The sequence below is a fragment of the Dipteris shenzhenensis genome, chromosome 6, assembly GCF_047967505.1.
Source record: "Dipteris shenzhenensis isolate YYH24624 ecotype China chromosome 6, Dip_SZ_1.0, whole genome shotgun sequence".
In the NCBI taxonomy this organism is placed as follows: Eukaryota; Viridiplantae; Streptophyta; class Polypodiopsida; order Gleicheniales; family Dipteridaceae; genus Dipteris; species Dipteris shenzhenensis.
Window position 1 is genome coordinate 9,973,263 of NC_141601.1, and position 13,482 is coordinate 9,986,744.

The window sequence follows — 13,482 nt, forward strand, 5'->3', positions numbered from 1 at the left end:
CTAGCAGTACTTTTTCTTGACAGATGAAGATGTTGGCATTCTTCTACCAGACTTCTATTCCAAGGAAGTAGTGGAAAAGTCCTGAATTTATCATCTCGAACTCCTGCATCAAGAGTCCTTTGACCTCGTGGATCTTCCTTCTGTGATCACCTGTGACAATTAAGTCAACATAAAGGATAATTATCACGGTCTTATCTCGTTCTCTGAAGAGGTAAAGGTTATGGAGTACAAGATAACCCCATATCATAGAACTAGTAATCTATCCTTTGATACCACACTGTCAGGGCATGTTTCAGCCAATAAAGTGCCCTGCGAAGCCTGCATACCTTCTTTTTTTCACCTCGTTGTTGGAAGCCTTCTGGCTGCTCAACATAAACTTCCTCTTGAAGCTCACCATTAGAAAAGAAGACTTCACATCCATTTGAAAGATTGGAAACTGATGGTGGTGGCAGCCCACACTGCTATGACCATTTATATGGTACTCATCCTAACTGTAGGAGCAAATGTCTCTCTGTAGTTGACTCCATCTGCATGTGCATAGCCTTTGACGACGAGTCTCGCCTTGTACTTATCCAAAGTACCATCAGATTAGTACTTGGCATGGTAAACCCATTTAGTTCCTTTGATCTTCCTCTTCTAGGGTCTATCAACCAGGTCCCAAGTATGGTTCTTCAGATTGGCCTCCATTTATGCATCCATGGCAGCCTGCCACTCCAGAATCCCCTTCCTTCTTCAAAGGTCATTGGTTCCACAATCTTCTGGATCTGAACTATTAGAGCAATCAGTATAGTTCACGGTTGGTGCTTTCCTCTAAGACCTCCGAATTCCTTTCCTCCAAGACCTCCTTAGCTCCGAACTCCTCTCTGGAATGTCTATGGCGCCTGAATCCTCCAGGGTCTTCAAGTACCATCTAGGTAGCTTCTCTCCTTTGTCGAGGTCCGCCTTGTCAGCTTAGGTGCCTAAGAATCTTACTCCCAATGTTCCCTTTTCTTGTGTAATAGCAAGCAACAACTAGAACCTCTGGTGCGGTTGCTTGTGGCTCAGACTCTGCCACCTACAAAAACACATCTCTGCTCACCACTAGCTTCTTTGTCTCCGGATCATATAGTCAATAGGCCTTTGACTCCTCGTTGTACCCACCAAAGACGTACTTAGGATCCAGCTTTGTTCACATGTAAATAAGCATCACAACTGAAAATCCTCTAATGAGAAACGACGTGTTTCCAACCATAGTATGCCTCGTATGGAGTTTTCCAATAGACTCCATCACATTTGACTTCCAAATGAAGGACCAGGTAACCAACAAGTGATGCCCAAACCTTTCACCCCACAACTGCAAAGTCCCTATACCCACGTGGGCCATTAAAGCCCTGATTTTGGGCAGTCCTTACTCCTCCATTTCTCATATCCTGCGATGGTATTAGGAATCTTCCGTCATCGAATTCAGTCTTAATCCTGTCTGGCTGAAAGACCTTCTTTCTGCAGTCTCTAGCTATGTGGCTTGTGTTGGAATGGTCACCTCCCCATCTGTAAGCCCCCATATGAGGAGAGCATGGGGGAGGTAGACCAGGGTATACTGGGGCAGCACACAGAAAGGGCAGAGGCTGCCACATGGGCAGCACATAGTCTGCCATGTGGGCAGCTGTCAAAACAGGAATCCATGGGCCTACAAAAGAGGCGCACAGGTGGCGGCATAGGCAGGCTGGAAGCGCCTCCATGGCGGGCTGTCTGGCAGAGGAGATGGCGCAGAAGGGCGGGGCAGACTAGCAGATTGGGTTGGCCACATGGAGGCCAGATGGAGCAGCAAATGGGGCTGCTAGTTGGCAGTGGCATGCCTTATATAGGCATAGTTGCACGAAACGGCCGTTTCGTGGCCGGAAACGGAAACGGCGAAACGAAAACGGCGTTTCTTCAATTTCATAAAACCTGTTTTTGCCCTAAACCCCAAAAGGCGTGATTTCACCGCCTGGCTCCATCTTTCGCCGCCTCCCGCCCATTCCACTCCTCCTGTGCATCCTTGCTGCTCTCTCCACCTTCTCTAAGCTCTCTCCATCCCTCTATCCTTTGCTCTTGGACTCTCCATCCCGTTTTCCTCGGACCTGTCACCTCCATCCTTCTCTCTCCATCCTCTTCATCCTTTGCTCCATCTTCTCCATCTTGCAAGCTGCAACTTGGCAGCCTGCTCTCCATCCCTCCATCCTTCTTCTCTCCATCCTCTCTTTAATCTTACCTGTAACCTCTCCATCCTCCTTCACTTCTACCTTTGATCCTCCAGGCTCCTTCCACCTCTCCATCCTCTTTTACCTCTGAGCTCTCCATCCTCCTTCTACCTCTCCATCCTTACTCACTTGTGACCTCTCCATCCTCCTTCTCACCTCTCCATCCTCCTCAATGCCGAGAGATGCTTATTGGGTCCATGTCCTGGATAGTTATAAAGGAGGCGGTGGCTCCAAGAAGTGGAGATGCAACTATTGCGGCATAAGCAAAACGGGGTCTGTCACACGGGTGAAAGACCATCTAGCAGGTGTTCCCAGCAAGGATGTAGGACCTTGTGAGTTCGTGCCTACTCCAGTGAAAGGTGGCCTAACAAAATGGAAGCGTGTGCGTATGGCAGCCTTGGCTGCAAAAGTGGAGGACAAGGGCTGCAAGATGAAGAAGAGGCTGCTGACACTGAGCCATTGGATGATGCCAGCACATTGGGTTCTGCAAAGAGAAGTAGAGGGGCATCAACTACATCGAGCGCGGGTCCTAGTGCTACAAGAACACCCTTGCCACATGGATCAATTAGTGTGGATGCTAGTGCAGGAAAAAGAGGATCACTGCAAAGGTCTAGCATTCAAGCACGCTTGCAAAAGCAAGCAGTGAAGGAGGCCACTAGTGAGCTCACAAAGCTCTTCATACACTGTGCAATACCCTTTCATGTGGCGAAGACTACAGGATGGAGGAAGGCCATGAGAGCCGTAAGCCGCATTGGGTATGAATGGGAAGGGCCTACATATGAGGCCTTGCGGACAAGAGAGCTAAGAAGAGAGAGGGAATGTGTGGAAGACCAAATGAAGCCCTTGAAAGAGACTTGGAAAAAATATGGATGCACACTCTTATGCAATGGATGGTCAGATGCACGCAAGAGAAATGTGTACAATATTTTAGTGTCTTCTTGCAAGGGAACCATGTTCTTGAGAGCCATAGATGCTTCCACTGTAGGTACAGTGATTACAGGGTTGTATATTTGGAAGCATTTACGGGCAGCCATTATGGAGATAGGTGTTGAGCATGTGGTGCAGGTGGTGACAGATAATGGCAGCAATTGTGTGTCAATGGGTGCCATGTTAGAAGATGAGTTCCCTAAGATTGTGTGGACACCCTGTGCCTCACATTGCCTTGATCTTTTGATCGAGGACCTAGGGAAGATACCTTGGATTGATGCCATCTTCTCCGCAGCCCGCAGTATCGTGAAGTTTGTCACGAAGAGACCCAAAGTCCTCAGCATCTATCGGGCTTACAGTGACCTTGAGCTATTGAAACCTCCAGCCACAAGGTTTGCTTACATGTTCATAGTGGTGGAGAGGCTTGTGCGAGTGCGCCAGGGCTTGTTGCGCACGGTTGTGTCTCGAGAGTGGGGAGATTGGGATGATAGAGGCCAAGCAAAGTCTATCAAATTTTTTCGCATGATCATGGATGAGTCTTGGTGGAATCAAGCGGAGGCATTAATCAAACCAATTAATCCTATCTACACGGTACTTCGCATCACGGACATGGAGGGAAGCACGTTAGGGCTCTTGTACGAGTTTATGGACAAGATTGGAAAGGCCCTCAACAGAAACACTTCCCTATCGCCTGACAAGTAAGACTTTTTACTTTTGTAATATGCATAATTATTGCAGTTACTAAATTGCAAATTGCAATTTGTTATCATGAAGCCTAGAATTTTCAGATATATATTATGTATGTACTATTATCTATAGTCTATGAATTTTGCATGCATAATGCATTCTAATTTCTTGTGGCATGATTTAGGGTTGAATCCATCCGTGCTATATGGAATAAGCGGTGGAATTGGTTCCACTGCCCAATCCATGCGGTGGCACATGTATTGCATCCGCTCTAGCACAGTCAAGAGCAATATGAGAATGACGAGTTGGAGGAGGGGATGCAACAGTATCTACAAAATTGGACGAGTGGTGACTTGGAGATGCAACGAAGAATGGAGGATGAACTTCTATTGTTCCGCAATCACAGCCTCTCCTTTGGTCGACCTACGGCTAGGCTCCGAGAGACACAGTTACAACCTGTCTCCTAGTGGGAGAAATATGGCAACTGTACTCCTACTTTGGTAAGAGTCTAAGAGACAAGTTCCAACGCCACTAGTTAGAGCTTAGTCGTTAAATAATTTGAAGTTTTATCTACTACAAATATGTTTAAAGTTATCAAGTTCCTGATACTTATCTCTGCTTAATTGGCTTATGGCAGAAACGCCTTGCTATACGTGTTCTCACAGGACTACAGTTCCGGTCCTTGTGAGAGGAACTGGAGCACTTGGGCCCTCTTTCACACAAAGAAGAGGAATAGATTGAGCACAGCTCAATTGGAGCGGTTGGTGTTTTGTCATTGCAACCTCCGTCTCCTTGAGTTCGCCGCCGGCTGCCCCGAACCTCGCCAAGTGAATGTAGACAAGGTGGACGTGGAGAAGATGAAGGCCATACCAAATATCCCACGAGAGGAGCTGGACATATACACCATATTGTATGAGGAGCTGTCAGCACCAGCACACCACACACGATCATACACTCAACCATCTGGAGATGGTGCTAGTACTTCAGTTGCACCCAATGGTCCTGATCCTAATGTTGATGATTCTTCTTCAGACAGTGACACAGATGCTTCAAGCTTATCTGATGATGACGAGGAGTCCATGGATGATGCAGATGATCAGTAGTCCTGTTGCTTTTTTTTATATCATCCATGGACCATGGGTGCTTTTATTTTGAGTCTTGCATGACTCATGAGTCATGATCATGAAATTTGTGGATCATGAATCATGATCATCTATAGAGTCTGGACATTGGATACTTTCAAGTTTCAAGTTTCAAGTTTCAACTTGTGTGCTAAGTTTAAAGTACTTCAAACTTCTAAATTTCAGATTCTTGTAATGCCAAACTTGTTAGTCATGACTCATGATACATGTTGATTTCAGATTATTGAAGCATCATTCAAGAATTTAGAATCATAGAGGCATGAATGATGCATTGATGCTTGAAGGCTGAAGCTTCAAGTATAGATAATTGTGATTTGTATTATGTATGATTTGCACTCTATTGATAATTATATTATGTATAAAAAATAAATTTTTATACATAAATTGTATCATATTGCCGTTTCTTCCGTTTCTGTTTTGGCGGGGCCCGGAAACTCCGTTTCTTCCATTTCTTCCGTTTCCGTTTCGGCTGGTAACTATGTATATAGGGCTGGGCCCTTGCCTTAATTGGAGGGCCACAGGCCCTAGAAGTTTGGGCCAAAGGGCCCCGGTTTTAGTGCCCTTAAAGGGCTGGACCAGCAGCAGACTGGTCGGCCAGTATGAAGCTGACTGGTCGGTTTTTATGACAGGCCCCTGGACCTATAAAAGGAGGGCCTCCAACCCTCATAAATCATTCTCTGGAGCAGCCCTCTGACAGCAGACAGGAGCAGCAAGAAGGCAAGCCTTGGGCCTATACACAGAAGGTGAAGGGGACCCTGAAGGAGCTGCAGACTGAGCTTAAGTGGCAGCCCACCTAGGCTGGTTTCCAAACAGCAAGGTGGAGAGGATCGTTCTGGACGGAAAGTCTACAGACGCTCGAGGTGGAGCACGCGGGCTCGAGTCTAGAGATAGCCAGTAGATAGGAGAAGTACCTTGTGTTAAGATCAGAGGACCACACCATTGGTGGGACTCTGGATCTCTCTCTTTTGTATTGTGTCCATAGCTTTGGACGGAAATATATTATTTTGGTGGTTTCTCTATCTGGCTGGTTCATTGTCTATTGATGAGTCCGCACATCTATTTTATGCACATAAGTTAAGAAGTTTGTGATTCCACACACCACACCACACTGTGTGAGCTCCTGAGCATTACTATTAGTCTTCCGCTGTGTGTACCCTCTGTTGGGTAATTTTCTAACATGGTATCAGAGCCCAAGTAGGAGGCTCACAGGTGTGGGAGCCTGAAGGCAGGGACCTTGCTGAAGGACGACCCTGATTCAGAAGCTCTTGGGAATCGACTTCCACGACTAGAGGATTGTGCCCTTGCGAGAAGGAGGGTGGCTAAGGTTCAGTCAGGTGCGTTTAAAGTTCGCAGTCCAGGTTATCTGAAGATGTACTTTTGTTGCAAACTTTGCCAAAGGAAGGACGGGTTGAAACGGACCCTAAGAGCATGGTGCCTGGAAGACTCCAAGTTGTTCACTCATTATAAGGGGGACAACTGGAAGATCGTGATGGCTGGATTGCTCGAGTTCGAAGGCAGGAATGTGACGGAAGATGGTGGTGCCAGGAGGTGGTACCATAGATGAACCTGTGTACCAGGATGGTGTGCGGAAGCAGAACCAGACCTGGTGGAGCAGAAGCCACTGGATGAAAAGCCAGGAAAAGACTTTGACACCGAAATGTTCCAGAGGACTACGACCAGGGAGTTACTAGAGCATCGTCATTGACGTGTTGGCATTGGGCCAAGATGTGTCGGTGAGAGGGGGTTTTGGAATGGTCACCTCCCCATCTGTAAGCCCCCATATGAGGAGAGCATGGGGGAGGTAGACCAGGATATATTGGGGCAGCACACAGAAAGGGCAGGGGCTGCCACGTGGGCAGCACACAGTCTGCCATGTGGGCAGCTGTCAAAACAGGAATCCATGGGCTTGCAAAAGAGGCGCACAGGTGGCGGCATAGGCAGGCTGGAAGCGCCTGCGTGGCGGGCTATCTGGCAGAGGAGATGGCGCAGAAGGGTGGGGCAGACCAGCAGATTGGGTCGGCCACATGGAGGCCAGGTGGAGCAGCAAATGGGGCTGCTAGTAGGCAGTGGCATGTCTTATATAGGGCTGGGCCCTTGCCTTAATTGGAGGGCCAAAGGCCCTAGAAGTTTGGGCCAAGGGCCCTGGTTTTAGAGCCCTTAAAGGGCTGGACCAGCAGCAGACTGGTCGGCCAGTATGAAGCTGACTGGTCGGTTTTTATGACAGGCCCCTGGGCCTATAAAAGGAGGGCCTCCAGCCCTCATAAATCATTCTCTGGAGCAGCCCTCTGACAGCAGACAGGAGCAGCAAGAAGGCAAGCCTTGGGCCTATACACAGGAGGTGAAGGGGACCCTGAAGGAGCTGCAGACTGAGCTTGAGTGGCAGCCCACCTAGGCTGGTTTCCAGACAGCAAGGTGGAGAGGATCGTTCTGGGTGGAAAGTCTACAGACGCTCGAGGTGGAGCACGCGGGCTCGAGTCTAGAGATAGCCAGCAGATAGGAGAAGTACCTTGTGGTAAGATCAGAGGACCACACCATTGGTGGGACTCTGGATCTCTCTCTTTTGTATTGTGTCCGTAGCTTTGGACAATTTTGGTGGTTTCTCTATTTGGCTGGTTCGTTGTCTATTGATGAGTCCGCACATCTATTTTATGCACATAAGTTAAGAAGTTTGTGATTCCACACACCACACCACACTGTGTGAGCTCCTGGGCATTACTATCAGTCTTCCGCTGTGTGTACCCTCTGCTGGGTAATTTCTAACAGCTTGGCTTGTCGCAATAGACACACGCTCAGTCTTGATTCCTCTTTTTCCAGTCTCCATCAACTTCGGACATGTTTCCCTTAGAATTGTTGTCATCCTTGGGCTTGTCCTTTCTAAGCCTACCCTTTCCGCCTTTTCCATTTGTAAGGAAGGCCTTCTCGCCACCATCTTTGTCGTACTGCTTCTCTCAGGCTTGCTCTTGTAGTAGAGGATCAAGCTCCTCAAACGTCATCGGAGTAGTTCGTTGGCCTGCTGTCACTGTCATGACAACCCTTTGAAGCTTTTGGGAAGAGAGCCAAGTACAAGCATGGCCAACTAGCTTGTGTCCACCTTGTAACCAATTTTAGCCAACCGGTCCCTCACAACCTTCACTTTAGGGAGATGGTCATGGATCTCGTTCCCTTCATCCATGGTGAAGAGTCGATTTTGGAGGGAAAGGATGTGTGAAGTGTTGTTGGTCTCAATTGATCCTTTAGGAACTTCCAGGCCTCCGCCACCATATCCGCAAGCTGGATGTGGAGTATGACGGAGTCTGCAGCGCTGCCAATTATCACGGAGAGTGGCTCCGCATCTCTCTGTGTCCAACCTGACACTGCCGCTGGATCCAGTGGTGTTACAACTCTGGTAAATGGATTCGTGAGGTCCTTGGGTTTCACCTCGTTCCTTCGGTGCACCTACGTGACAGTCTCGCCTCAACTTCCAGATGGGATAGTTGTTCCCATCCAATTTCCCACTCTCTCCGAAGTCGGGAATAGGCATGCGTGAAGCCATTTGCAAGCACGTATAAGAGACAACAATCTCTGAGAACTGAGTGCAACACTGAAACAGAAAACTTATTTTTACAGCACCTTACTGAAACAGTGTCTCCTTGCTGGAGGGACGCCTATCTTAAGTGTGTTGGAGCAGATCAAGAGGGTACCACCTTCGGCGTGTTAGAATTGAAGGGACTACTGAACAGTAACCCGACACAGCAGAATGATCTCAAATCCTCATGGATCCCTCACATACTATAGGTAAACACGTAAAACAGCAATCAAGGAAGATTTGCTACTGCATAGAACTACAGAAAGGATTCTGTCCTTTCACTCCTTCAGTCTGTGGGGCTCTGAAAGGCTTCAGTGAGGATTGTACAAAATGGTTATGCGTCCAGTCTGATTCCTGCTGCTCCATGCCAGGTATAAATAGGCCCTGGCAGGCCACCAGGCCCATCTCCACACTGCCAAGCAGCCCTGTTCTGCTGCACCTACAGCACTTCAAAACAGAACCAGGTGCCTCTGCAGACAGCTCCAAACATTGCACAATCAGTTCCCTACAGGTACTCCTACCTACTCAGGTCCACTAACCCTTTGTCCTCCTCTTATGGGGGCACACATTTGGGTTAGTGACCCAACTGTGTCTCGCGTGAACAGAATGAATGGATAATTTGCAATGCAAAATAAACTTAGTTAACTAAGACCTTAGCCAAAGAAGGCAGAGAGGGCGGCCACCATCTTTTAGGGAGGTGAACCGTTTTTGACTCACATGGGCCTTGTTAGTTCTTAATCCATTTTGCTAGTACACTCCTTATGAGGCCCTTTTTGAGTTATAAATTCTCTAATAATTTAGAAGTGCAAATATGGTCTCCCCTTTTGACTCTTCTTTTCTAAACAGAAATTTGACTTTGATAGAGCTGAGAGCAGCAGTGCACCATACAGCTAAGGGAAGTACTCCAGGGGAGGATGGGTTACGAGTGGAGTTTTACTCTCTCTCTTGGGAGCTAGTCAAACTTTGGAATGAGCCCTTATCCAAAGGTGCCTTGAGGCTTGGACCCCAAGATGAACAAGGGTATGATTAAGCTTATTTGCAAAGGAAGGCCTTAAGAGGAGCATACGAATTGGGGACCTCTCACCGTGCTTCATGAAGACAATGAGGTAAGATTAGGGACATAGTGTTGGCACTAAGCCAAATCAGATGGGTACCAACAGCCCGCCCCATCTGAGCCATTTCATACCTAAGAAAACGACCTTTCAAACATCATAGATGATAAAACTTGCCCACTTGTACTAGTCTCTTGTATTTGTCAGTTCAACCAGAAGTGCATTTTGGCAACCACGCACCTAAAGAGCGGGGCCATTGAGTGGTGGAGCAAGTGACAACCAAAAGTGCATTTTGGCAAACATGTAACCACAGCAGCAGCGGGGCCATTGAGTGGTGGAGCAAGTGACACAAGGCGCACACAAATGCTTTCCCTGGGCAGGCCAACTTCCTACTGGGGGCCATTTGAGTGGCGGAGCAGAGCACAGAATGCTTTCCCTGAGTAAGCCAAGTTCCTAATGGAGCCAGGGGCAGAACAAGACCGTTAACCAGTATAACAATGGCCTCACAGGAGGCGATTCAGCTACAGCAAGATGATGAGTATAAGCTGGACAAGACATAATGTGCGCGCCAAGATTCAATGGTAATAATGAAATGTACATTAGAAAAGTTGAGACCAATCCATGAAGAGCTGACTCTTCACTGCTCAATGGGTCATGACTAGTCGGTAGTCAATCCGATTCTTGAACTCAATAGCAAAAACTCATCAATGCCAAAGAGCCAAGTCTTGTCTTGATTCCTGGTCTCTTAAGTCACTGGATGCACATTCTCTATCCCTAGAATTGTTATCCTCCTTATCATATTGTGGCTCTACAGCCTGCTCACAAACTAAATTGTCTAGCACATATCCATTGACACGTGTCATTTGTAAAACTTCTGAAGTCCCTAGCTCCTTAGGCATGCATTCCTATTGTGTCTCCACTTTAGAAATGACACGTGTCATATTGTGGCTCCACAGCCTGCTCACAAACTAAATTGTCTAGCACATATCTATTGACACGTGTCATTTCTAAAAGCCATGTAAGTTTCTAGCTCCTTAGACAGGTGTCCATAACCAACCCTGAAACATGTGCCTTAAATGTATATCAGGGACCCCACTAATGTCTTATGGCTTGAGGGTGGTTGTCATCTAGACTAGTAGGCAATCTAACTGGACCTGAGAAAAGCTCTTGATACAAGATGTCTAAAGAAATGCCTCTAATTTGGATGAGAGTAATAAGTGGACCTTGCGATACCAGTGCATAATTTCATAAAAGCAGTTCAAAAGTTTATGAAACTTCGACAAAATGTAACTTGTCATACATGTCCAATTAACCAACGAACCTTGACACATACAATGACCACGGTAAGAGTGGGTCTACGTCCAGTGCTTCGATTCACACCCTTATTGCCAACAAGTACCTCACCTGTTTAAACTCAATCCCATACGTGATCCTTAGTTCTGAGGACGGGAAGGCTGCGACGAAAGAGTCGCGATTCGAGACATGAATAGGTTCGTTCAACACGACAATGCTTCGTGGAACGTTCTTTCCATCGTCATCTACTGCAGGGGAAAGGCCAGCCTCCTGTATTGCCTCAACCCACATTTTCGCAGAGCCATCCAACAGAGGAACCTGACACACATAACGCCAACAGTCTGTGCTCAATGCGCATGATCGAACCAAATATTGCACGATAAAGAACAACGTAGTTCTAGCACGCCCAGATAAAGTACTGTCGAATTCGGTCCCTGCTTTAGGGAGAGCCGAATGAATAGGCGTCAAAGAAGATAAATTGAGTTACACAAAACAACCTCATTGCCACCTTCCACCTCTATTCTGCAGTTATCAACACCAAGGCCTTCCAAAGCGGACAGAAGATGCTCTATAGTCCGTACGGCAGCTTTTCCTTCGCCAATGCAAGTACTCAAATTTGTGCCCGTTACAGAGCTTATGGTAGCAGGCACTCTTAATTCTTCTGCGGTATCTTTGATTCGATGAACGAAATACCGTCCTTGCCCAGCTGAAGCAGGCAGCAATGTCAAGGAGGTAATGTCTCCGGAATGTAAGCCAATCCCCGTTCTCGAGACCGATTTGGAGATGGTTCGTTGGAACTCACCTGTCTGAATCAGTCATATTGTAATCAATAAATTTTGTGACCAACAGGTGGGAAAACCATAAAAACCCCAAGAGGCTTGACGGAAATTTTTGTTGTGAGGGCAGGAAAGGGAAGGCGGAATGAGAAATCTGGGGCATTTTGAGAGCAGGAAACCGGAATGTGAGGTCGAATTGTGTCCAAGGGATGAGATGTGTACCTGTGTAAGAGAGAAAGGCTGATGCTGAGGGGAGAGGTTGTCGGGGGAAGCGATGGAGGCGCACCATCGAGAGAAGCTTAGAAGGGGCTTGGCGATGGAGGAGGGAGCAAGCCTGCTGTACGCCATAGCCAAAATGAAACTCCTAGCATTGAATTAAGCAAGAAGAAGAAGTTCGTATTTGACATCTGGCATCCTCTTTCTTTCCACCTCAGCATCCTAATTGTATGCCATGTCATCCCTTCATGTCCACTCGGCACAAGCGGCGGCTTGGACAAGACGAAAACGTACATGCCAAGCACCTTGCGTTGCCCACTTGGTTAGCGCACTCACCCGGACCCCGGTGTGGAAATGCCTCGCAAGTGACGTGGCGTACTACGTTGTCAGAGCACTCTACCATTTCATTGGATCGTCACACGGGTTCAAGCCCCACATTCAACATGATATCCAAGTGGGCAGTAGTACGAGCGAGAGAGCTCATGGCCACCCCCCCTTTTGCACCTCCAATTGGACGATGTGGGCAGGCCAGTGTGTGTTTACACACAGGCTCAACAAGAAGTAAATGCCAAGCAAATGGTGTGGCCAACATGATCAGAGCACTCATCCAATGTGTAAATGCCAAGCAAGTGACATGGCCTACATGGTTAGAGCACTAATTGGATCAGACCCCACATTCAACATGATATCCAGGTGGGCAAGGTTACAAGCGAGGGAGCTCATGGGCACCCCCCCTTTGCACCTCCAATTGTACAATGCCACATCGCAACCACGTATGTCTGCTCAAGCAATCGGTGTGTAAACGGCCTATGACAATGAAAAAATCAAAACTTGGAAAATTAATGAGTGAAAGGATGAGCTCTAAATAATGCAGGCCCTCCTCTCCCATAACCATGATCTGGGCTGGGTTCAGAGAGTCAGCCTTGCATACTAGATGAGAAAGATGGCAGTCGCTTGTGTTCAGACAACGCAATGGCCAGCTTATATGGCATACCTTTGAGCAAGAATGTGAGTGACTACCCATGACCATTCCACTCTTATTATATGATATTAAATAAGGGAATGAGTTCTCCCACATATAAACTCTTTTCCCACCATGTCATTAGGGCTTTTGTATGTGACATTTGGCATTCTCTTTCCACCTCATCGTCACCTCTTCTAGAGGCATGGCATCTTTGTTGCCTATCTGAACAAAAATTCAAAACTTGAGGAGGTCTAATTAATGCAGGCCCTCCCCTATGTGCTCACCATGCCGTTGGTTTGTCTTCGTTCCCCATGTTAAATATCATAATGTTTGGTGAAAATATAGATTTTACATCATTCTCAACACTCAAATGCTTCAAAAAAAATTTCCCCACAAAACCATTGACCTCAAGAGCTCACTGGTTTTGTGGGAAAAAAAGGAGAAAATGACTTGGCATTAAATTTCCAACGACCCACACTACTAACAACTAGTATCTAATTCCAATATAACTAAACCATGAAACAAAAGCCAATCAAAAACATTGACGAACAACCATTGTCAAAAGCCAAATAAAGTCACTTACAGATGTCACATTGAGAGGCTAAGGAATAGCTTTTCAACTAGGTGGATGTTTGATTTTA

At 47.0% G+C, this 13,482-nt stretch overlaps 1 protein-coding gene across 5 annotated transcripts in view; it reads right to left on the minus strand.

The window, feature by feature from the left end:
* Positions 1–12,021, minus strand: part of LOC147900757 (uncharacterized) — an 88,029-nt gene extending 76,008 nt beyond the window's left edge. For all 5 annotated transcript variants that reach the window (XM_087375991.1, XM_087375992.1, XM_087375989.1 and 2 more), the window contains exons 1-3: positions 11,884–12,021; positions 11,383–11,691; positions 10,997–11,203 (exon numbers count right to left, since the gene is read on the minus strand). In XM_087375991.1, coding sequence (XP_087232117.1) covers positions 10,997–11,203; positions 11,383–11,691; positions 11,884–12,009 — 642 coding nt within the window. In that variant the 5' untranslated portion in view covers positions 12,010–12,021. The remainder of the gene's footprint in view (positions 1–10,996; positions 11,204–11,382; positions 11,692–11,883) is intronic.
* Between the last annotated feature and the right edge of the window lie 1,461 nt (positions 12,022–13,482).